The sequence below is a fragment of the Erpetoichthys calabaricus genome, chromosome 4 (genome assembly GCF_900747795.2).
Source record: "Erpetoichthys calabaricus chromosome 4, fErpCal1.3, whole genome shotgun sequence".
Lineage (NCBI taxonomy): Eukaryota > Metazoa > Chordata > Cladistia > Polypteriformes > Polypteridae > Erpetoichthys > Erpetoichthys calabaricus.
In genome coordinates this window covers 127,892,380-127,919,238 of record NC_041397.2, presented here as the reverse complement: position 1 = coordinate 127,919,238, position 26,859 = coordinate 127,892,380, and the positions used below count along the sequence as shown (strand labels likewise).

The window sequence follows — 26,859 nt, the reverse complement described above, 5'->3', positions numbered from 1 at the left end:
ATGCCAATTTTTTATGTTTGTTACCCCATATAGTTTATAGGGATGGCTTAGAATTTAGCATAGCTTTGAATTTCATTTTTTAGTGATGAATGAATGCAAAGTTTCTGATAAACTGGACTCAATTGTAGCGGTCGGGTGCCACCAACATTCACACCATCAAGGTGTCAGTGATTTATTTATTTTTATGGAGGAGATCCCAGCGACGCTCACAGTCTTGGCCCGACCCGCACATACTCACAAACAGAGACAAAATAATGCACACTGGAATCAAGAAACAATTAAAGAATATCCATCCATCCATTTTCCAACCCGCTGAATCCGAACACAGGGTCACGGGGGTCTGCTGGAGCCAATCCCAGCCAACACAGGGCACAAGGCAGGAACCAATCCCGGGCAGGGTGCCAACCCACTGCAGCAATTAAAGAATATAATGAAATTAATGGAAACAATACCACTCCTGTACCGCTACGGCGAAATTACATTAAACACATAAATACAAACAACCTCCCACAGCAAAGTCCATGGAAAACAGCACCAGATGTAATGAAATGATGACGATAGTAAGTCCAGAGACTACCGGTAGACACTGTAAAGGTGAAGACAGGTGGATGGTTCAGGAGCACTCCTTTGTTTGCGGGAAAGCCATGAATCCACTATCAGTCCTCAGCACACAGGTAGACAGAAGACGATCCAGACCCCAACAATGAAACAATCCAGGACACAATGACTATATATGGTTAATCAACAGAAGGCAGCCAGGCAGGTACACGGAACACAGAATACAACAAAAAGCACCTTTTTATTCTTTTTTGGACACCTGCCCTCCTTTTAAGCCACTGTGACCACTTTTGACCCCAACAGCCCCTGCAGGGACTGCTGGGAGATGCGGTTTTAACTAATAGTAGCACTGCTACACAATGGTGACTAACACTGACCAACCACTAACAATATGAAAAATGTTCATGGAAAAATCATGCATTACTCCTGTCATGCCATCTAGTCGTATGCTCACAACATGCAAAAGACGTGTATTTATTGCTGAAATACTGTGAAATAACTCCAGAAAATGAAGGTAACCCAGAAACAAAAAGCCCCTGCCCCTCTCCCTCTTTCATTTGTCAGTAGTACTACATGATTTATAATAATAATACTACATTTTATTTATATAGCGCCTTTCCCATGCTCAAGGTACTTCAGAGTTTAAGAAAGAATGGCAGGGTATACAGTATATAGCATTGTACTAAACCAAATAAATAAATAAAGAAGAGTAAGATAGTAAATTCAGAGAAAAGCTTAACAGAAAACATAATTGATGGTCTAGCACACACACACATACAGATTACTTGAGCATCTTGACATAGAGGTAAACTGAAAGAAGGGTAATAAAGTCGGGTAGGAGCTAAAAGCCTTCCTGAACAGATGAGTTTTGAGTTGTTTTTTAAAAGAATTCATGGAGTCAGCTGATCTGATTAATTTCTGTAGGTCATTCCAGAGACTGGGCGCTATACAGCTTAAGGCCCTGTCACCCATGGAGTGTAGATTAGTGAGGGGCACAACAAGATTGCCAGAATCAGAGGACCTTAGTGGGCGGACAGGCATATAATGGTGGAGAATGTCACTGATATAGTTTGGTGCAAGGTCGTTTAAGGCTTTGTTGTAATAACAATGCAAAACATTTTAGGCTTATGAGTGTGTTTCTCTTGGTTTTGTCTCTATTACACATTGATGGAGCAATTTATAATATTGACAGACTATGAATATTTAATGGCTGGCTTCTGTTATAGATAGGTTTTATATGTTTATCACCTAATCAATTGCCCAGTTTTCAGTGTTTATATGTATTGCCTTCTGTATGTGTGTGTGTATTATATATATATATATATATATATATATACAATGAATCTGAAGACTTAGTAAATTCATATTATATATCATATGTATAAATTTTTTATATTTATACTTTTTATCTTGAAGAACTGTTCGTCAGATGGCTCAGGAGCAGTTTTTTCTAATGGCTACTAGATGTTGCATGGGACACAGACCTTTACTCTTCTTTATAACTCTTCTCTTTACAGTTTTAGGGGTAAGTGTGATGTGTTTAGCTTTTTGATGTGGTTCTCTTCATCAAAACCAACATCTTTTAAATTTGATCATTCGTTGTTGCCATATTGGTCATACACTTTGTTGACTTGACTTTTTTAGTTTCAGCTGCTGGGTTTAAGGAAGATATTTACATGAATTTTAAAAACAATCTCCTAATATGTGAACATTTTGATGCAAGTACAAGTGCTCCATTTCCTTGTTTCTTTGTTCAACATTTTGGTATACTTAAATTGGTAAAACCGAAGTGCTGACATAATAAGAAGGTCTTAGCAGTCCTTGAAAGCATGTCCTAATGTAGATTGCTCATTGTTTAGATCAGTGTTACTAATTTAACTTTGTATACTTAAATTGGTAAAACCGAAGTGCTGACATAATAAGAAGGTCTTAGCAGTCCTTGAAAGCATGTCCTAATGTAGATTGCTCATTGTTTAGATCAGTGTTACTAATTTAACTTAACAGGAATACCAACAAAAAGCTGTATATTAGAATGTAAAACTGGTGCACTGTTAAGCAAGTAAGTAGACAAAAAGCTATTACAGTCAGAACAAAAAAGTTAATGCATTACTTTAATTACTGTCTAGATTATGCACGTACGTACAACAAAAAGCTGTATACTAGAACGTAAAACTGGTGCACTGTTAATCTGTATACCCAATTATGCAAATATTAAGCACATGAAAAGTATTTTGGCTGTTTCTTTAGATGATCATGAAAAAATGTCAAGTCACTAGAAGGAAGAGAACTTGATCTAATGCAGGAATGTTTAACTCATTGACAGTTGTGTATATAGTATGTTCAAGAGTAAGCAGCTCCAGTGAGCTGATATTATTACTCAATACTTGACTGATGACTTTATCCAAGCAAGTAAGTAGACAAAAAGCTATTACAGTCAGAACAACAAAGTTAATGCATTACTTTAATTACTGTCTAGATTATGCACGTACGTACAACAAAAAGCTGTATACTAGAACGTAAAACTGGTGCACTGTTAATCTGTATAACCAATTATGCAAATATTAAGCACATGAAAAGTATTTTGGCTGTTTCTTAAGAAGTATCTTTAGATTTTATTGTCTGGAGGTCTACAACATCTTTTGATTTTCTTTGAATTTCAAACTTGCATTGCCAATATCCCTTAAAGAGTTAGAACTGTTGCCATCTATATCTATTCTACATTGTTCTTTTTTTTAGTTCACCAGTTCACAATTACTTACCTGGGGTTGTTACTCTTCTGCAAAATTCCCTGTTTCTTTACGTGCTCACAATAACTTTGTTGTCATGGCTTGCAATATATAAGCCTTAATTACTTCAAGTAATTATCTATTCATATGGAATAAAGTGACATTTTTGTTCATTGCAGAACACATTTGAGAATTATGTATTAAAGTATACTTTCTTACAATATTGTTTCATTAATTCAGGCACAAACAAATCATTCATTTGAAAATATAAAGACTGCATGTTGCACAGTACCATTTTTTTTATTAATTTCAAAGATTAAAAACAAAATACCCTGATATCCTTACCTTAAAAAAAAAACAAAAAAAAAAAAAAAGAATATTAAGAATCACTCTTAGGTTGAGTTAAAACTACTGAAGATCATAGGTCTGTATTAATATCCGTGGCTGAAAACAAAGATGCTTGCCTTATCATGAAATTCCAGAAATGACTAGACCAGAAGTCAGTTTGTTTTAACAATGTTCTCTGTCCATTGATTTATTTGTGATTGAGTGCTTCCTATGGTAAAGCTTAACATAATTTATTATTTTTCAGAGTACAGCAAGAGAGAGAGCAAAGCATGCTGGGGATTATTTTACTTTATTGAGGCACTTGCTAAACTATGCCTACAACAGTAACATCAATTTGCCAAATGCAGAGGTTCTTTTAAATAATGAAATTGACTGGCTGAAAAGGATTCGGGTAAGAGATAGTTGTCAATTTATTCAATATTTTTATTGTTAGAATAGTTTTAAAATTTTAATTTCTGCATTTTTCCAGGATGAAGTAAAAAGAACAGGAGAAACAGGTGTTGAAGAAACAATACTAGAAGGCCATGTAGGTGTAACAAAAGAACTACTTGCTTTTCAAACAACTGAGAAAAAGTACTACATTGGCTGTGAAAAAGGTGGTGCCAATCTAATTAAGGTACGCTGAGTAATTTCAGTTTTTGAAACTTTTTTAAGCACTACCACAAAGGAGCTAATTTTGTATTACTTGCATTGCTTGGTTTTACTGTATTCATTTCGGTCATTAAATTGTATATTTGGAAAGTAGTTTTATTCATATGCCGTGGGCAGTAAAGAATTTGTGCTGAACAAAGAACATTGAAGATTAGAATGTAGAATTTAATGTCAGTTTTTTTCTATGCACTTTCTAAACCATAAAAATTTGTGGAAATAGTACTTCTTATTAATTATATGAGAAATAGAAAACACTTGGGCCCCCGATCTTCAAATAAAGATGGTTCATGAGCTTCATAGAAAACACAGCACCGCCGGGCACGCTGACAAGGTTGCCACCATCTTTTACGTCCTATAGTGTTACATATGACTGTCTTTTGTGGACAAAGTGTATGACTTGCATTTGCAATGAAAACAGTCAGCCTGTCCAATGTACTACACTGTCAGCCGATGTCGCGGCAGTTCTTTTCCTATCAGCTTTGCCATATGTGTACATCACTGTTATTTTCTTGTCAGCCATGACGTACGGTCGCACCACTGCTTGCCATGAGAAGAACCCTAAGCGCAATTATGTGGTCATGGTACCACACACCTACAATTCCTGGTTTTGTTGCACATATTTCTTGAAAGATAAGATAAATGTAAACCAAAAAAATATATTTCAAACGCCGCAAACCACATGAACAACAAGCGAGAGGTGTGAGCAATGTGGACCCCTGTGTCATGCCGTGTGAATCAGCAGCACATAAAAATGTGGGGATGGGGATTACCCATGGAGTTTCAGGAGCCATGGGTGCATTACTAAATAGTCAAAAACAAAATAAGAGCTGCGTTGCTGTTCCAAACTGCTGTGCGGGAGAGGGAAAGAGTGGCACAATAATAGCTACACGACAGTTTAACAGTGCTGCGTGGCATCCAGAAAAAAGGTAAGCAGACATACAGCTTAGAGAGGACAACAAAAAAAAAACACTTTCCTGTTAAACTGTGTTTTGCAATGATCATGAAAAAATGCCAAGTCACTAGAAGGAAGAGAACTTGATCTAATGCAGGAATGTTTAACTCATTGACAGTTGTGTATATAGTATGTTCAAGAGTAAGCAGCTCCAGTGAGCTGATATTATTACTCAATACTTGACTGATGACTTTATCCAAGGCGACTTGCAACATTTAATATACATTTGGTGATATTTGTTATAGTGTGGTGGCTCTGAGGCTAGGGATCTGCACTGGCAATCGTAAGGTTGCCGGTTCGAATCCCGTAAAATGCCAAAAAGGGACTCTGCTCTGTTGGGACCTTGAGCAAGGCCCTTAACCTGCAATTGCTAAGCACTTTGGGTAGTGATAAAAGCGCTATATAAATGCAAAGAATTATTACTACACTGGTGTACAGACAGGTGAGGTGTCTTACTCATGGACACACGGTGTCAGTCGCAGGATTTGAACCCGTAACATCAGGGTTTGAAGTCCTAGGTCCAAAATTTTAACAAGTACACCACACTGCCTGCCAATAATATTAGTCCTTGGTTTAAAAAAAAAAAAAAAAAAACCTACAAATATTGTGTACAGAAAGCGCTTAAGTTACTTAGTACTTCTGGTACACCTGATTAACCAACAACACTATAACGGACCTCTCATTACCTTAAGAAATTTACCAGGTGAAGACAGGTAATACAGCTAGTACATAAACACTGCCTTGCAAAATTATTCATCCCCTCTGTGTTTGTCATGATTTGTCACATTACGACCTGGAATTAAAATGGATTATTCAGGGGGTTACTGCCATTTGATTTACACAACATACCTACTACTTTGAAGGTACAAAATGTTTTTTATTGTGACATAAACAATAATTATGACAAAAATGCAGAAATCATAAGTGTGCATGGGTTTTCACACCCCAAAGTAAATACTTTGTATAGCCACCTTTTGCTGCAATTCCATTTTGGAATGTCTTATTAGCTTAGCACATCTAGCCACAGGGATTTTCACTCATTCCTAAAACTGTTCCATCTCCTTCAAGTTAGAGGGGTTGTGTTGGTGTACAGCAACCTTCAATTAGTATAATTGAGGTCTGGACTTTTACTAGGCCATTTAAATGTTTCCCTTTAAACCATTCTACTGTAGCTTTAGCAGTATGTTCAGGGTCATTGTCCTGCTGGAAAGTGAACCTTCATCCCAGTCTCAAATCTCTGGCAGACTAAAACAGGTTTTCCTCAAGAATTTCCCTGTATTCATTGCCATTTTTCTTTTGTTCAATCCTGACCAGTTTTCTGGTCCCTGCCGATGAAAAACATCTCCACAGTATGATGCTGCCACCATCGTGCTACACTGTGGAAATGGTGTTCTCGGGGGTAATGGGAATTGTTGTTTGCACCACACATAGCCATCTACATTATTGCCAAAAAGTTTAATTTAATCTCATCTGACCAAAGAACCTTCTTCCATGTGTTTAGGGAGTCTGCCACATGCTGTTGGACAAACCCCAAACGTGTTTTCTTATTTTTATCTTTAAGCAATGGCTTTTTTTCTGGCCACTCTTCCATGAAGCCTTGCTCTGCGGAGTGTACTGTTTAAATTAGCCCTATGAACAGATACTCCCATCTCTGCTGTGGATCTTTGCAGCTCCTTCAGTCTTAACCTTGATGTCTTTGTCGTATCTCCAATTAATCTCAGCTTGCCCAGTCTGGGAGTTTTGGTGGGTGGCCTTCTCTTGTCAGAGTTGTAGTATTTCCATATATTTTCCATTTTGTTATAATTGATTTAATGGTGCTCCATGGGATATTGACATTTTTGGTATTTTATAACCCAACCCTGATCTATACTTCTTCACAACTTTGTCTCTGACTTGTTTAGAATGCTCCTTGGACTTCTTGTTACTTGCTTAGTGGTGTTGCAAAGTCAGGGACTTTTCAGAACAGGTCGATTTATACAGACATCATGTAACAGATCATGTGACACTTGGATTACACACAGGTGAACCCTAATCAACAAACTGTGACTTCTGAAGTTTTGTGGCATACTCCATGAATAAGCATTGCACAATACTCAAGATCCTAAAATACTAAGGCTGTTATTTTTACAGCTTAGATGATTTGTGAAAATACTTTCCAAACCATTGCGTCTGTTTTCTTGATGAATAGAATAAACAAAAGGATAATACAGATATGCTGCTGTGATTAGCACTACAGCACTATCACTACTGAACCATGTTTCACACAAAACATGCAGTTAGTGGCTACATTGAGATCATAATCGTTATTTCTTTAAAATGTTTATTGTGGACTGTCTGCAAGATAAGCTGCTTTGATTAGCACTACAGCACTATCACTACTGAACCATGTTTCACACAAAACATGCAGTTTGTGGCTACATTGAGATCATAATCGTTATTTCTTTAAAATGTTTATTGTGGACTGGCTGCCTTTAAACCTCGGTCAAAAAAGTAACTTCAGTGACACCAGAAAATAAAAAATGCTCAAGAATAAATTAAGAAAGTCATTGGAAGATGTATCCATGGCTAGGGCTGTCTTTTAACTCTGAAAAGAAAGACATTTCCACAGAGAAATGAAAACTTTGTAGGACTCATTTCGCTAAGATACCACAATTCACCTTTAGTTTCTCTTACAGTCTTTTAGAAATGTCCTATGGTTTTTGCAACATGTCATAACCCAGTGTCTCTACCTTAGGCTCTAGCAGTAACCCAGGTTCATGAAGTATCAAGATAGACAGTGAGTGGGACAATAAGGGAGGCAGGCACAGCTGATAAAACAAGTAAAAAGATGTATTCATTGGAAAAAATGTTCCATAGAGAATTTTTTTTTTTTTTTTTAAATGCTAACAAACACTGCAATAATAATAAGTAAGAAAAAAGTAAAAACAAAAAAAGAAAAGTTATCACATGGCATGTACCTTTTTTAATACTCACCGAAGAATCAGCCCTTAACCTCCTTAGCGTTGCATTTTTTCTTGAAAAAACATGCAAAAAGCATTGGCATTTTTTTTCTTGAAAAGTTACATATTTATTAAATCTGATCTCTCTTCTGTAAAATATGTAAAACACTAAAAGTACAATGTCAGAAGTAGTGCTGGGCGGTATACTGGTTCATACCGAAAACCGTTTTTTATTTTTGTTAAGATACGGATTTTTCTTATACTGCAACACAGGTTTAAATTGTCTAAACAACGTTTGGAATGTGGCGCTGCGGGAAACTGTTTAAGGGGGACCTTTTTCACTGCTACACCGCTAAACACATGCAATGGAGTACATACATTAGTGGAGGTGTTGTGCGGGGACTCTTTTTCACAGCTACACCGCTAAACCAGCATACAACGAAGTACAGTGAGGAACATAAATATTTGAACACCCTGCGATTTTGCAAGTTCTCCCACTTAGAAATCATGGAGGGGTCTGAAATTCACATTTTAGGTGCATTCCTACTGTGAGAGGCAGAATGTAAAAAAAAAAAAAAATCAGGAAATCACATTGTATGATTTGTACAGAATTTATTTGTATTGCACTGCTGCACATAAGTATTTGAACACCTGAGAAAATCAGTGTTAATATTTGGTACAGAAGCCTTTGTTTGCAATTACAGAGGTCAAACGTTTCCCGTAGTCTTGCACACACTGCAACAGGGATTTTGGCCCACTCCTCCACACAGATCTACTCTAGATCTGTCAGGTTCCGGGGCTGGCGCTGAGCAACACAGAGTTTCAGCTCCCTCCAAAGATTTTCGATTGGATTTAGGTCTGGAGACTGGCTAGGCCGCTCCTTGATATGCTTCTTACGGAGCCACTCCTTGGTTATCCTGGCTGTGTGCTTCGGGTCATTGTCATGTTGGAAGACCCAACCACGACCCATCTTCAGTGCTCTGACTGAGGGAGGTTGTTGCTCAAAATGTCACAATACATGGCCCCATTCATCCTCTCCTTAATACAGTGCAGTCGTCCTGTCCCCTTCGCAGAAAAGCACCCCCAAAACATGATGTTTCCACCCCCATGCTTCACAGTAGGAATGGTGTTCTTGGGATGCAACTCCTCCTTCTTTTTCCTCCAAACACGGCGAGTGAAGTTTAGACCAAAAAGTTCTATTTTGGTCTCATCTGACCACATGACTTTCTCCCATGCCTCCTCTGGATCATCCAGATGGTCATTGGCAAACTTCAGACGGGCCTGGACATGTGATAACTTGAGCAGGGGAACCTTCCGTGCAATGCGTGATTTGAAACCATGACTGCATAGTGTTCTACCGACAGTGACCTTTGAAACTGTGGTCCCAGCTCTCTTCATGTCATTGACCAGCCCCTCCCGTGTAGTTCTGGGCTGATTCTTCATCTGTGATACCCGACGAGGTGAGATCTTGCATGGAGCCCCAGTCCGAGGGAGACTGTCAGTCATCTTTAGCCTCTTCCATTTTCTGACAATTCCTCCAACAGTTGATCTATTTTCACCAAGCTGCTTGGCAATTGCCCCATAGCCCTTTCCAGCCTTGTGGAGGTCCACAATTTTGTCTCTGGTGTCTTTTGACAGCTCTGTGGTCTTGTCCATGGTAGTAGTTGGAGTCTGACTGACTGTGGGGTGGACAGGTGTCTTTAAAGAGCTCAGACAGGTGCTACTAATTAAGATTACTAAGTGGAGTAGAGGTGGACTTCTTAAACGCAGAGTAACAGGTCTTTGAGAGCCAGAATTCTTACTGATTGCCAGGTGTTCAAATACTTATGTGCAGCAGTACAATACAAATACATTCTGTACAAATCATACAATGTGATTTCCTGAATTTTTTTTTTTACATTCTGTCTCTCACAGTGGGAATGCACCTACAATGTGAAGTTCAGACCCCTCCATGATTTCTAAGTGGGAGAACTTGCAAAATCGCAGGGTGTTCTAATACTTATGTTCCTCACTGTACATGTGTTAGTGAAGGTATTGCGCGGTGAAAATGGACAGAGAACATTCCGAAACAGAAGCTGTAGCAGACAATAAAGTTGAACATGATGACACAGAAGAACTCTTGCTGGAAAAAGGAGTCACGTCTGTTGTCTGGAGATACTTTGGATTTAAAAGGTCGGATGTGGACCATTATGTTCAAATGTATGAATACGGTTTCTATACTAGTGGGTAATACTGCAAGCCAAATTGTACTTGTTTTATTTTTTTCAATACTGTGTAATGTACCTGGGTACTGTGTAATAGTGTGACGACTTGTTGACTTTATTCTCGACATTTTCACTTTAATCTCGATGCTTATGACGAGAATAAAGTCGACATTTCTACTTTATTCTCGCCGTTTGTCGAGATTAAAGTCGACATGTTGACTTCATTCTCATAATTTGTTATTAGAAAATCGTAAAGTAAACTTCATCTTAAAATGAATATTTAATTTACTAGATTTTCTCAAACCCCGTCATAAGTTCTGTAGCTCATTAAATGCTTTGTGTTGTGTTCCCGGAGCCATGTTAATCACTACATGCTTCTTAAACTGACTTCCTCTTGCACTAAGAGGAGGCACAGAATACATTAATTTTATGATATTCCTGCTCCCTGAACGTTTTGAATGCTAAGATAAATACTTGATATAATTTTCATGATGAAATGCATTAAAGCATGTATCAATCATGTGGGGGCACGGTGGCGTGGAGGTTGCACTGCTGCCTCGCAGCAAGGTGGTCCTGGGTGTTCCCTGCTTTGAATTTGCAAGTTTTTCTGATGGGTTTACTCGGCGTGCTTCAGTTTCCTTTCAAAGTCATGTAGGATGGCAGGTTTTGTTATGCTATATTAACCCTGCTAGTGTATGTATTGCGCGTATTCACCCTGCGATGAGATGGCGCCACGTTCAGGATTTCCTCCTGCCTTGCACTCAATGCTTGCTGGGATGGGCCCAACCCTGAATGGTTGGCATAATTAAACATGTATAACGAAGATTTTTTTTTTTAAAGTTCTGAACACTCCGTGGTCTAAGTTCATAACTAGTTTTAATTTCACAAGGATGTTTATCGTGTGGCGATTGGTTATGTGGTGAAAGAAAAAGGAAGGATAGGAACTGGGGGTTTGGTACGTCAGAAAGAGACAGCACGCATGCAATAAAGAAAGCCCGCTCAGAAGAACATCCATTGAATTCTGTGTTCGTGTCTTCGACCACCATATCACAAACCCAACATTTACACAATATTTAAGTTAAACCTGTGCGATACCTATTCATACATCCAGTTTTTTGGAACCTCGTCACACCTGCCATAAAGTTCTGTACACAGAACGTACCCCTGGGGACCTCTTACTGCGAGGGAGCAGCACTACTGCCACACTACTGTGCATTTCATCATGAAAAATTACCTTAGCATTCTTCATTTTCAGAAAGCAGGAATATCATGAAGTGAATGAATTCTGTTTGGCTATCGCTGCCTCTTAGTGTAAGAGGAAGTCAGTTTAAGAAGAGTGTAGCAATTAACAACTGGGTCGGGAAACACTTAACACAAAGCATTTAATGTGCTACATAACTTATGACAGGGTTTGAGAAAATCTAGTGAATTAAACATTGATTTTAGGATAAAGTTTAGTTTGCGACATTCTACTTTAATGACAAAATAAACTACAAGAATAAAGTACAAATGTCGACTTTAACCTTGACATATAGTTGTTTTTTTTTTTCTTCACTGTGGCCTTAATATGCTTCCATAGGGCTATACCACAAATAGCATTATAAATGCAAGTTGCAGTTTTATTATTTATGTATATAGTTTAGCTTTTAAGCATGGACCATATTAATGCAGTTTGCCTTAATGATGGTTCAGTTGGTAAAGATGTCATCACCAAGTTGCACTTGTTTTATTTTATTTTAATTTGGTGAATACTGTGTAATGCATCTGGGCTTGAATTTTGGAAGTAATTGTATTATTACTGGAAGTTGCACTATTATTTATTTTATTGTTATTATTTATTAGTTTAAATATTATGCAGTTTAGTGATGGTGAAGTTGTTTAAAAAGTCACTTTAACATGTCAGTGGACAGAGATTGTTAACATTAACAAAGTGTAGTTGGTTTACAAAAAATATTTACTATTTATTCCTTTTCTAAGACATGTTCAGTGCAATACAACTTTTGACAAGCACCTCTGGATATTTTACTAAGTCTAAATGCCTGTTTGGATGGTTGAAAATATGTTGTCAAAATTTTAGTTTAAGTTGTTTGCAAACATTGTTCAATAAAAAGGCTCTATATTTTGACTGCAACTGTCATGCAATGTGATTCCTTCTCTTCATTAGTGCCACAGCCCTTGAAAACTATCACTTTATGGGGCCATGCAAACCTGTATTAATACTTGTGTGCACATTAAAATGTTTTTTTGTACAATGTACAATTCTCATGACGGTGGAATAGATTATTCTTAGCCAGTAATTGCAGTGGAAAATGTGGTTAACATCCACTCATGCATGGGAAAAAATACCATCCAATACCGTGAAACCGGTATAATTTTGAAAAATACCGTGATGTAGAATTTTGGTCATACCACCCAGCACTAGTCAGAAGTGTAGAAAGCATAATAGTGATGCTAATAATAATAATGAACAATAATGCAAATTATGCTAATACTGTATATATTGTCAAAATATGTAGTTTGTGTGGTATATCTTGAAGGACAGTGAAATACAGAATCTTAACATCACAGTCAGGACAATAATAGTGTGTTTCCTTGCAGGTTTTTTTCTTGACTGATCAGCTTTTGAACAGCGCACTGCACACATACGATTAGAATAGGCATGACATGTGGATACATAACTGTCTATTCCTCTTCTTATAAATCACCGCAAAGCCACCTTCATTCTTCACATACTGACTTTCTGCTAGTCTGAACTGAATTGCTTGACTGGCAAAAAGACCAGCTTTTATCCCATGTCAGCCATCACATGACCCAAGTAGTCTTACACCTCTCTGTGGTAAAGTGAGGTCCATGGCTGATTGGCGTTTTTAAATAAATAATCGCTACATTCACATCTTCGTGTTGGGAGATGTGGTAGCATGGCGAGCGGTTCCCATGTGCGATATGGGAATGGACAGCCCTGCACTTAGTGCGCAGATGTTGGATCGTCTGCAACCCTAACTGAAGCCGGGAGCTGCTCATTACCACAGCTGTGCCACGTCCCCAGTTTAAAATGGAAGTACAAGTATGAGAAGTGGGGGAAAGAGAAACGAAAAAGAACAAAAGAGCGAAGGTTAAAGGGCAGAGAGAAAGGCAGGAGTGGTAGTGAGCCAGTGCTTGGTGAGAAGCATGCGGATGGGAATGGTGCCCCAGAAGGTAGCATGTGGCCAGCGCTCAGAAGGGGGAATGAGGATCACTCCTGCTGAGCAGCCAGGAACAGGAATGGTCATTACACTCAGGAGGATCCTCTCACCGAGCGGAACCTGTGACTGGTAGGAGGGGGAGGATGGTGCGCTTTCACTGGGTGGAACATGGATTGGCAGCGGTTGGCATGGGAGTAGGGTTCATTGGCTCCCGGTGGAACGCCGTAAATTGGGTGGCGTGGACATGGGCCTGTTTTGAAGGATGTCTGCACCTGTTGGTGGATGTCTGTTCGTGCTGCAAGATCCAAGTAGGGTAAGCCAGAGAGGCATCAGTTTTAAAAGGGAAGCACTGTGGGTGAGAATTTTTAAGACTCCTGTCTAAATTTTAACCTCGTTTTAGTGGATGTATTAATTTAGATTTTAACCTCCACCAGCACTTCTGTTTTCTAAGCACTGCACTTTTTGAACACTTGTTTTTGTTTGACTTTTATTTATTTATTTATTTTTAATAAAAGCACTTGCACTTTTCACCATTCCCTTGTGTTTTGTCCTCAACAGTTCAGCTCATCTGGTTACGTTGTCGACGGTGTTGGGTTCAAAAGGTTCCGTAAAGAAAACTAAGAGGGAGCAAGGAGCAGACCCACACCGTCACTCTCTCTCTCTCTGGTCACGCCCCTAGCTTAAATGATAATTCTGTCGATTTTCTGATGCGCACCTACATTGCCAACACCACTCATTACTACACATCACGTCTGTCTCATATGCTCAAAACTGGTGTCTGTCATCCTAATGATTAGCCTTTACTTAAATAAGTACCTCTTTAGTACTTACCTATTTAACACTCATCTCTCATGTCTCAAACACGGCAGAGGCCAAGGGCCTGTCACTGTCTTGGCCAGAATACAGATCAAATATAAAGAAAGAATACCTCAACAGAATTCAAGGGTATTTCACTGGCCTGGGACATTTTCCCTGAAAGGGCTACACTTACACTAACAGTAACAAATAAAAATGCTTTCCTTATTCTTCAGCCTTAAAATGGGAGAAATGCGCTTATTTTTTCAACAGGATCCATGATATTAAAAAGTGCACACATATTTCCAACTTTTGTAAGCTTCTCAAAGATTTTCAGAAAATGTTTCTACTCTTTAGAATCTGACAGATGACATATTCTTGGTTTTTAAAATTGGTGAAGAACCTCTTTGTTACTAGTTGTCACCAGACAGCCAGAGCACACATGTGTACAATATTATAGAAGCCAGTAGCCAAAAGGAGATGCAACTCGCTCAGTAACAGTTTTATTTTAAAGTGCCATCACCATCAATTCAGTAGATGGATTGGAAGAGCAGTGGGGTCATGAGGTTGCTGGAAAGGGGTGTGTGGCGCTCCCGATACCTTTGCAAAAGAATGAAGGCCCAAGTCTTTAGAGTCCTGGAACTTCCTATTTTGCTATATAGTTGCAAGACATGGATGCTATCCAGTGACCTGAGATGAAGACTCGACTCCTTCGGCACTGTGTTTCTTCAGAGAGTCCTTGGGTAATGCTGGTTTGACTTTGTGTCAAACGAGCGGTTGCTCATGGAGTCCCGAATGAGGCACATTACCTGCATTGTGATGGAGTGTCGGTTACGGCACTACGGCCATGTTTCCAGAGACTGATCCAGCACACAGGATCCTCATTGTTGAGGACCCGAGCAGCTAGACTAGGCCAAGGGGACACCAACGTAACACCTGGCTGCAGCAGATAGTCATTTCTGCAGTGTGAGATTGAACCGCATATTTGCCTGGAGGGTTACCATCCAGGATCCCATGCTGTTTCTTCTTGGGGTGGGTGCGGTAACGTGCTTTACCAGTACATACTTACCTGACCTGACCTCTCCATCTTTCTGCATGGAAACAAAGGCTTCTCTTGGTGTCCACCAGAGTATAATTTATACATGCCCTGTATGTTTTCTGCTTTTAAAATAAATGTCAATGAAGTGGCACACACCTGCATCCTTTCAGGAGCACTTGAAGGGGAGCAGGACTATGACAGTAGCAGAGGGCTGGGTAGTTCTTGGAGGTGGTGGACAGCGTGGAGGCTGTCTCTCCTTGAAGGGCCCTCGAGGTGATGGGTTGTCTATTCATCCATCCATTCTCTTCCGCTTATCCAAGATCAGGTCGCGGGGGCAGCAGCTTGAGCAGAGATGCCCAGACTTCCCTCTCCCTGGCCACTTCTGCTAGTTCTTCCGGGGGAATTCCAAGGCGTTCCCAGGCCAGCCGAGAGACATTGTCCCTCCAGCGTGACCTGGGTCTTCCCTGGGGCCTCCTCCCGGTTAGACGTGCCCCGGAACACCTCACCAGGGAGGCGTCCAGGAGTCATTCTGATCAGATGCCCGAGTCACCTCATCTGACTCCTCTCATTGCGGAGGAGCAGTGGCTCTACTCTGAGCTCCTCCTGGATGACCAAGCCTCTCACCCTAACTTTAAGGGAAAGGCCAGACACCATCCTGAGGAAACTCATTTCAGCCACTTGTATTCGCAATCTCGTTCTTTCGGTCACTACCCATAGCTCATGACCATAGGTGAGGGTAGGAACGTACATCGACTGGTAAATTGAGAGCTTTGCCTTTCAGCTCAGCCCCTTTTTTACCATGACAGACCAATGCAGATCCCACATCACTGCGGATGCCACACCGATCCGCCTGTCGATCTCCCGCTCTATTCTTCCCTCACTCGTGAACAAGACCCCCGAGATACTCGAACTCCTCATAAAACGTGTTATAGCACACAGCAAATGGCCATCTGCATGTTCACATGAATACGCTCACGCTTTCTGGTGCACGGTGTCAACGCAGCATGGAGAAAAAAAGAGACAAATACATGGGACATTGAGTATAAATTTATTGTACTTGAAAAAGTTAGCCTTTTTCAGTTTTATTCTCTCAATCACGATTGCGCTGTACCCCGCCTCTCCTGATCTGACTCTAAGTAACAGCGCCAGCATAAATTTGCACCCGATCTGACACTGTTCGTTTTCAAATAATATTGCATTAGTGCAAAGATGTTTTCTGATTGGTACTATTCAGGTCATAAAATTATTTCTTCAAAATGTCACATACAGTGCGTACGGAAAGTATTCAGACCCCCTTCAATTTTTCACTCTTTGTCATATTGCAGCCATTTGCTAAAATCATTTAAATTAATTTTTTCCCTCATTAATGTACACACAGCACCCCATATTGACAGACAAAAAAAAGAATTTTTGAAATTGTTGCAGATTTATTAAAAAAGAAAAACTGAAATATCACATGGTCCTAAGTATTCAGACCCTTTGCTCAGTATTTAGTAGAAGCACCCTTTTGAGCTAATACAGCCATGAGTCTTCTTGGGAAAGATGCAACAAGTTTTTCACACCTGGATTTGGGGATCCTCTGCCATTCCTCCTTGCAGATCCTCTCCAGTTCTGTCAGGTTGGATGGTAAACGTTGGTGGACAGCCATTTTTAGGTCTCTCCAGAGATGCTCAATTGGGTTTAAGTCAGGGCTCTGGCTGGGCCATTCAAGAACAGTCACAGAGTTGTTGTGAAGCCACACCTTCTTTATTTTAGCTGTGTGCTTAGGGTCATTGTCTTGTTGGAAGGTAAACCTTCGGCCCAGTCTGAGATGAGCAGTGCCTGGTTGTCTCCACACATACTGCTTAGAATTAAGGCCAAAAAGTTCTATCTTGGTCTCATCAGACCAGAGAATCTTATTTCTCACCATCTCAGAGTCCTTCACGTGTCTTTTAGCAAACTCCATGCGGGCTGTCATGTGTCTTGCACTGAGGAGAGGCTTCCGACAGGCCACTCTGCCATAAAGCCCTTACTGGTGGAGGGCTGCAGTGATGGTTGACTTTCTACAACTTTCTCCCATCTCCTGACTGCATCTCTGGAGCTCAGCCAAAGTGATCTTTGGGTTCTTCTTTACCTCTCTCACCAAGGCTCTTCTCCCCCGGTAGCTCAGCTTGGCCGGACGGCCAGCTCTAGGAAGGGTTCTGGTTGTCCCAAACGTCTTCCATTTAAGGATTATGGAGGCCACTGTGCTCTTGGGAACCTTAAGTGCAGCAGAAATTTTGTAACCTTGGCCAGATCTGTGCCTTGCCACAATTCTGTCTCTGAGCTCTTCAGGCTGTTCCTTTGACCTCATGATTCTCATTTGCTCTGACATGCATTGTGAGCTGTAAGGTCTTATATAGACAGGTGTGTGGCTTTCCTAATCAAGTCCAATCAGTATAATCAAACACAGCTGGACTCAAATGAAGGTGATCTCAAGGATGATCAGAAGAAATGGAAAGTACCTGAGTTAAATATATGAGTGTCACAGCAAAGGGTCTGAATACTTAGGACCATGTGATATTTCAGTTTTTCTTTAATAAATCTGCAACAATTTCAAAAATTCTTTTTTTTGTCTGTCAATATGGGGTGCTGTGTGTACATTAATGAGGGAAAAAATTAATTTAAATGATTTTAGCAAATGGCTGCAATATGACAAAGAGTGAAAAATTGAAGGGGGTCTGAATACTTTCCGTACCCACTGTATATTGTCTCTTTCTTTCAGGTGTGTAATAGAACCCACAGCATAGAGAGAAGTGTGCGCATTGCAACAGGTACACATGTCGTAAATGTAGGAAGGACGGTCCTTGCGTGTGTGAACTGTTAACATTTGAATCTGATGATTGCATATAGCGCTGAACTTACTGCTCTGTACTATTATTTCCTCTGTATATCGTGGAATACGAAAGAAACAGCCCCATACATCAACTAGGAGACTGGCAAGATCGGGGGGAAAAAAAAACACGTGGTCACTGATTACAAGCGTAAGATGTTATGCGAATGAATATGAATAATGTTGCATCCGTGCCACAGTGTTTTCTGAAATGTACTATATAGGTCATAAAATGAATAATTCCAAATATCATATATACCTATCTCAATAAAACTGAATTAAAAAAAATCAAGTGACGGTGAGATCACGAAAAAGGCAGATTCACCAGCTGACTGTGTGTCAGCTTTTATCTCTCCAGATCAGAGAATGTCCAGTTCCATTGCCTCAAAACACCACTCACATCTACAGTTATTCCCAGTTTCAAATAAAAACTAGCAGCGTCAGATCCCTGGGTGGGGGGGGCGGTAGTATGTATCGTGATCGTGACTGAGAGAATAAAAGTGAAAATAAAACGGTAACTTTCACAAGTACTATAAATGTACACCGTCTGTTACGGATGCAAACCAAATGTATATGTGTGTACTGTATAATATTAACAATAAGAGCAGCTCACAACTGAAAACGGCAAATATAGATAGATAGATAGATAGATAGATAGATAGATAGATAGATAGATAGATAGATAGATAGATAGATAGATAGATAGATAGATACTTTATTAATCCCAAGGGGAAATTCACAAATATAGGAGGCAGTTGGGATCACACCAGGGACTGTTGATTACAAGTCAGCAGGTCTTACTGCTACGCCGCGGAAGCTGTTGTTTTATCCTTGAACATTTTGTGAAAGTGTTTAGTTGATCTTTGGACTTCAGACTTCACACATTATATAATTTATGCCAACTTTTTGTCATTTACTACTAAAATATGAAAAACATTTCTGTTTTAACAATGTGTTTACACAGATTATTGTAGAAACGGAACGCACATGAAATGCATGTGTTCCAAATAATGATCAATTATTTCCACTCTAAAACTCCAGCACTTCACTCCCAATTAATCAATCAAGGCATGAGCTGAGAGAACTTTGTGCACGTTATGCAGCTGTGGGGGGATGGAATAGCAGGCTGCTTGCCTTTATTGGCACATTTACAGGACAAAAGACGCTGACAGAGAGGTGCGAACAGATTTAAGGTGGGCCAGATCTACGAGTTTTTTCGTAGGCTATGGTAATTCTAGTGTTAAGGCAGTGTTGGATTTTATTCCATGAACTTTAAATATAGAAAAAAAAATTCAATCAGTAATTGTGACCATAAACAAGTGGAAGGTATGGGGCTTTTGCTAGTATTAGCTACAAAGGAAGCACCAAGCAGAGTTGGAACAAATCAAAAGTGTCAAGCTTGTGCACTTTGGATGATAAAAGAGGCAATTCTAAACATATTATACTGAACACATACTGAGTGATCTCCACACATGGTATAAGATACCATTTTCTTTTCTCTCAGGTTTGTTGCTTGTGTGCATACACTGCATCTGTTTATATTGTACGTACACATTTTGTCTGCCTTGGTGATGCTCTATTCTGGTGTTGAGTGAATAATTATTAGAGAATATAGATTCTCATGATTTTGGATCATAGTCTTGTTGCCTAATGTAGTTGCACTTTAGCAACATCTTACAGACATTTTGCTTTTGAGTCCTTTGGTACAGGACAGTTATTTTTTTCCCTTTGTTTCTGTTGATTGTGCAGGTTCTAATGCACAAAAGCATTACCCAAACCACTACGTTAACATTTTGATAGTTCACCTTTGGTGTGGTGTACTTACTGTGGGATATAGTATGAACGGTGCACTGTCCTTATTCAAGACAAGAAGCTAGCAGATTTCAAGATGATGATTTAGGGTTCTTTGTGACAAGTTTGGTTTGATGGTAAGAGCTAAAGTAGAACTTATGTAAAATTGTGTTGGATCAATACTAAAATTTTGACTTTGGTATTGATATCCGCTCTTGGACCTCAATACCGTTACCAAAACGTTTCCGAAGCAAATAACTGATAACTCCCCTTACCCTCAAACAGCTGCTTTGTTTCCCCAGCCTGCTTTCACACATGCCTGAGTGCTCTGATGCACAATCATGCACCTCTGTTGTATGCCCCATTCTGTACATCAATAAGAGGAGCGTCCTTTCTGGACTATCCAGCATGTTTACATTAATATATGTTGGGGTAGATTTGAGGGGTCTAAATTCGTGTCCCTCTTGGATTTTTGATCGCGCTTACATATAATAGAGAATGGAGTGCTTGAATATTATTTACCTTTTTTTTTTTTCTTTCCCCATTCCCCTAGCATATTGCTTACACTTTTATACTTGTGTTACTTTCACACAATAATTAGAACTTTTACTTTTAACAATATTTAATAATAGTTTACAACTTTTATACTTATGTGTAATTCATACATCTATTCATAAAATATTGCCATTTCACCTCCACAACTTAAAAAAATAACACAGCTTACAACATGCTCTTGCTGTCAAATGTACATGTGTGCTTGCAAAAAGGGCATTGCCTCTGTTTTGATTAGTAACAGAGGAGATATACACTGGTATCAGAGAAGAGAATTTGTATATTACCAACACTGACCAAATGTATGTAATATGTAGCAAGCGACACGTTGATACAAAGGGTGGAAACACAAGCAACCTTTTTGCACACCTCAAGAGCAGCCACACTGGTATTTACAGCGAGTGTCAGAAAAGATGAGCTGCAGCTTCTTTTGACATGCAACATGACACAAAAGTAAAAATGAACTTTAAGTCAGGTAATGATCATGAATTCATTAGCTAATGGGTTCGTGTATGACAGAAAAGCAAATCCATGAACAAAATTATGTATGTTTGTGAAGATTCTCAGTTGTCCAGGTGAAATTATATGGTAGTTGAGTCATGGCAACTGGACTTCTTGCGTGTTAAGTAGATACGTTTCACTGCTCATCCAAGTAGCTTTGTCAGCTTCGACGAGCAGTGAAAAGCATCTACCTAACAAGAAAGAAGTCCATTTGCCATGATTCAACTACTAGAAAATTATGTATGCTGTAATGGAGCATAATGCTAAGGAAATATGTCCCATTTATATTGTGTAAAAAGAGAGATTTAAAAACATACTCAGAACGCTTTACCCCAGGTGTATAATGCCAAGTCACATTTATTTCAGTAAAACAGTGCCCCCACTAAACTATGAAGAATGCAGGCAAAAAGTCACTCAAATATTAAATAAGTTGGCTGTTTTGAATGTAGAACGAATCTGTTGTGTCACTCCACATATCTGAACTGTAAATTGTATAAACACTATTAACAAAAACTGTAAACTAATAAAGAAGTGCTTACAAACTTTCTTTGGAACTAAATGGTTTATAAGGGGAATGCAGTGAATTACTTCTTTATAAAACACATGACCTCTGTATAACATTACTTTAAATTTCTATGCAGTAGTGTCTGTTTTCTGACCTGCGCATTTTGAGTACTGCATTTGAAAACAGCACATGTATAAAGCATGTTTTTTCATGATTTCTTTATATGTATACTATATGTTTATTACAGTTGAATTTCTATCTTGTTATTTATTATGAAGATATTTAAGAATTTAGAGAGGTAAGAGTTAAGGAAAGAAATTCCATGATGCTTATCAGAACTGCAATTCCTTTAAAGAGCCCCTGTTGTTGATTGCGGATGATGAGTCTGAGATACTCAGAAGTAGGCAGTGGGAAGACAAACTAAAAACACAGAGTGAGGCAGTGCAGACTGATGCTTCTACAGTACATCAGATCATGAATGTTATGGGCAGGAAATTGTAGAGGCACAGAGCTCAGACCAGGAGGAATAAATCAAGAGGTGGTTGGCAAGGAGCTATAGCAGCTTCTCAGTGTGCAGCTGCACAAGCCACATCACCTGAAAAAGCTTGCTATAGAAGCAAAAATGGACAAAAAATGTCCATGCCACATATGTCCAGTATCCATGGACTGCAAAAAATTGACTGCTGCTCTGTGTCGGGAGCCATGTTATCACTAAAATTCAACTGTAGTCTGTGATTATTGTGCTGAGTAGCACAATTTGACTGTGTCATTTGTTAATGTTCTGCTTTGTAGGAAATATTAAAAGTTAGTTTAAAAATGTTTAGTGCTCAGTAAGGAGGTATTCAATAAAATAAAGGTTTGCACAGTTAGTTATTTGTGGCTTAATTTATATATTCTATATGTGTGTAATATGTATATTTTCCAGCTCACAAGACACAAGTTATATATAAAATAGTGTTTCCTGAAAATTCCTTGTGTAGCAGGGTTGAGAAATTTCCAAAAAGTCAGGAATTGGCCTTGCCAGCAGACATGCAACTGAGAAAGAGTTGCAAAGCTGTCTGCAGATGGCTGATGCAGACAGTGAGTGTAATCCTCTACAATGTTGAAAAAACAACAAAACCATTTTATCTTAAGTGTCTCGCCTTACAGAAATACTATATTCCTGCAAATAGTGTCCTATCTTAAAGGGCATTTAGTGCGGGTGGAAACATTGTTACTTGACATAGAGCATCACTCAAGCCAAGAGTGTAGATAAGCTTGTCTTTCTGTCCTGCAGCCTGTGACAGTTCTCAGAATACTGAGTTAATAAAAGCACATGGTCTCTTCATCTGTACTATAAGAATACACACTTTGTGAATAGTGTTATTTTTTCTGTTCTGTTGTTTTTTGCATAGTTTTTTTGTCCATTCAAAATATCTGAAGTCCTTGAAAAGTCAATAAAGTGAACTACAGTAATCTGTGTATTTTTTCGTTTTTTTTTGGGTGCAGTTTTGTACTTTTGAAATATTTTAAGAAGTGTCCAGTGAAACTTAATTATAATGCCATTTGGTGAATGATTTTGTTACAGTGTCTGCCAGTATCGTTAAGAAAGAATTTTATTAAGTAAATAAAAGCAAATTCTCTTTCTGGAATTTTTTTTTTTTTTTGCTTTGCTTAAATTTTGAAAATGCAGTGTAAAATTTGCAGTACACCTTTGGGAGGCACAGTATTGTTATCTTTATTAACATATATTTAAATATTGATAAATACAGTAATATTGTGATATATTGGATAAATATTATGACACTGAATTTTGTCAATATCGCCCAGCACTACCGAAGCCTGCATTCAAATGTGCACCTCCCTTTTATGTCACACTCTTAAATTAATAAGAGGAACCTGCTCTTTGAACTGTTCAGCTTGTTTGGCCCCTTGATGATTCAAGATTAAACAGCAAACAGGCCCCCTCAGAGTTCTGATCGCTCTTAGAAATGAGCACAAGGTACTGTGAACTGCCATTTTCTATTTCTAAGACTGACATTAATTAAATTCTGGTACTGTACTGGGGGTTTTCGTTACTTTTTCAGTACAGTACAAGCACAACTCCATAGTTAGGGTGCCCTGTCCTCGTGACCTTTGCACTAGTGATCTTTCATTCTCAAAACTAACTGGTGGGACAGGATTGGACAGAAAATCAACTCTGAACTTGGGAAGTCACAAATATATCCTTCCAAACAATTATTAAAAGCTGCTGCTTATCCAAAAGTGATTCATTAAGTGCCTCATGGTATTTCTGTTTTTTAGCAGTGGGAAAGTTATCAAATTTATGAAGAAGTAGCAGACTAACAAAAATTAATGTGACAATTAATGTTTTTAAGGCCAAGTCATCTACACCAGGTGACTTAACATTATTATTTACTATTTTAATGTAAAGTTTGCATGCCATTACAGAGGCACTGATTTAACTGAGCACCATTTTTAATAAGAGCTTCTGTTGCCTTTGGTAGAATGTTTTGTCATATAATTCTTGTTGTTCAATACACTGCAAACCACCTATGGTTTATGAAGCTCGCTGGCATTGAAAAGCAGAAAAACAAAAAATTAAAAATTTTAAAAACTGCAGACTTAACAAAAGAAAGGTATTAAAATTTGAAAATGAAATTCATGCTGTACCATGATGTTTTTCCCCAAGATGTAGATAACATTTCATGCTGCTGTTTTCCCTCGTGTGTTTTTGTTTAACATTTAATATAAATGTTTATGTTCATACTAAATTGAAGTAGGAAGCACAAGTATGTGTCCTCTGTCAAGCTTCCCTTTCAGAGTTCAACTTACCAGAAAATTTGCACATCGTCAAGTCGCAAACACAAGATTAAAATGTATTCTATTTCATTTTCTCTGCAATCATGTTTAATTTTGGCAATTAGTTTCAAGTTAGTTTTTCTTCATCCACACACACGGCTTTTCCAATGTAATTTTTTGTCAGTTATTCAGTTGTTTTAAAAAAAAAAACACTGCATGTGTATTGAAAGCTGACCAAGGATTCTGTAGATTTTGACAAGAACATTTCTACTCCGGGTACCCAAGTTTTAATTTGAAAAAAGTGTTTCAAAACCCCATTAATTCCAGTCCTTATGTTCTAATTAGATACATTTTGATAATCATCTCTGTGCTTACTTGGATTTTGCATTTTTACTCTTTTAATGGTGTTAAAGCTGCTGATAAATTAGTAAATATACAGTTAGGTCCATAAATATTTGGACAGAGACAACTTTTTTCTAATTTTGGTTCTGTACATTACCACAATGAATTTTAAATGAAACAACTCAGATGCAGTTGAAGTGCAGACTTTCAGCTTTAATTCAGTGGGGTGAACAAAATGATTGCATAAGAATGTGAGGCAACTAAAGCATTTTTTATCTGAGTTGTTTCATTTAAAATTCATTGTGGTAATGTACAGAACCAAAATTAGAAAAAAGTTGTCTCTGTCCAAATATTTATGGACCTAACTGTAGCTTCTGCAAGCTATGCAGAAATTATAATCTGAGGTATTGTCTAGTCATACAGCTACCTGTTTACACAATACATTTTAGTGGTTACAATCCCAAGTTCATGATTATACCAATATAATGGTTACAGTAGATGGAGTCTGTCCAAGAATTTGTGAGCAAAGGGATGGCTTTATTGGGTCACCAGTCACCAAGAAATAGTCCCCAACCTTTCTGATCTACAGGTATTTTAGAGGAAAGAAAACAAATAACCAGAGAAAAACTTGCACAATGAAAACTTACAGAATTTACACTTACAATGTTTTGGCTTTCGGAACTCTGCAGAAAAAACTTAATGTTCATAAGAAATTATTTTGTTTTAACTGAATAAGATCATTTAGTGGTTTTCTTTTTTATTTTAGGAACTGATTGATGACTTCATATTTCCAGCTTCAAATGTCTATCTTCAGTACATGAAGAGTGGTGAATTCCCAGCTGAACAAGCCATTCCTGTCTGTAGTACTCCAGCAACTATTAATGCTGGTTTTGAGCTTTTGGTGGCACTTGCTGTAGGCTGTGTCAGAAATCTCAAGCAAATTGTAGACACCTTAACTGACATGTATTATTTAGGTATGAATTGTATTTACATGTTCAGTGTATTCTGCTCTATGTTGTTAAATATTCAAACATTTTCTCCCTTGGAAATAGGGTAAATCTTACTAATTGAGTACTGAGAAAAGCGCTATATAAATGTAATGAATTATTATTATTAATACATAAATTCTTTCATATAAAGTGCCTTTCATTTTTTTTAATGAACCAAAAAAGGGAGCCATCAAATTTAGGGTCATTGTTTTCTGTTATCATAGTATATAGTAGTTAATGTAGTCAATGATGATACAACCAAAGTTTTATATTTTATAAACATTTAAACATAAGTGTTAACATTTTTATTATTTATAGAATGCATTTAATTCATTGCATTTAAACTTTAAATCACATTTTTTAATTTTGATCATCAGCAATATTTTGTATTTTTTTGTGATGAGCTATCACATTTAAATTGCAATTTATCTCTTTACATTTTCCATTAAATCAATAATTATAGTGTGACCTACTGATCATTCTTATTCACATGCTCATAATTAAAATTTAAATATATAGGAGTTTCTTTTACATGTTCAATTTTCAAATAAATAGTGATGTACTGATCTCTTGAACCAGAAAATGCTAATTACTTGTTTTCAAGCATTTTGTTTTTCTGTACGTTTTCTTCAAAAGGTTGTGAAGCACTTACAGAATGGGAATACTTGCCACCAGTTGGGCCTCGACCTCCAAAAGGATTTGTAGGCTTGAAAAATGCTGGTGCCACATGTTATATGAACTCAGTCATTCAGCAGCTTTATATGATACCACCAATCAGAAATGGAATTTTAGCTATTGAAGGCACAGGTAGTGATGTTGATGATGACATGTCTGGTGATGAAAAGCAAGATAATGAGGTATGAACTCTGGTTTTAAAATTATTTATTTTTTTGAATTATTAATTGTTCATTGTTGGTTGATTCTTTGTGATGCCCGATGAAGAATATCATCCTTGCTCATGATATGGTGAATGAAAAATTAGCCATCTCCTGGCTTTCATGCCATGGTAGGCATAGTCTGGAGCTGAGGGCATGGTCTTGCAAAGTGTAGTATGTTTATACTGTAACCCAACTGTATGTAAAGATTAATTGTAGTACCTGTAATATATGTGATGTTGTAAATATATTTTTGTAGAGCAGTGTTAAACTACATA

At 38.1% G+C, this 26,859-nt stretch overlaps 1 protein-coding gene across 3 annotated transcripts in view; it reads left to right on the top strand.

The window, feature by feature from the left end:
• Positions 1-26,859, top strand: part of LOC114651134 (probable ubiquitin carboxyl-terminal hydrolase FAF-X) — a 420,397-nt gene that overhangs the window by 303,812 nt on the left and 89,726 nt on the right. For all 3 annotated transcript variants that reach the window (XM_051926098.1, XM_051926097.1, XM_051926099.1), the window contains exons 27-31: positions 1,975-2,083; positions 3,877-4,023; positions 4,102-4,248; positions 25,484-25,691; positions 26,343-26,563. In XM_051926098.1, the coding sequence (XP_051782058.1) occupies positions 1,975-2,083; positions 3,877-4,023; positions 4,102-4,248; positions 25,484-25,691; positions 26,343-26,563 (832 nt within the window). The remainder of the gene's footprint in view (positions 1-1,974; positions 2,084-3,876; positions 4,024-4,101; positions 4,249-25,483; positions 25,692-26,342; positions 26,564-26,859) is intronic.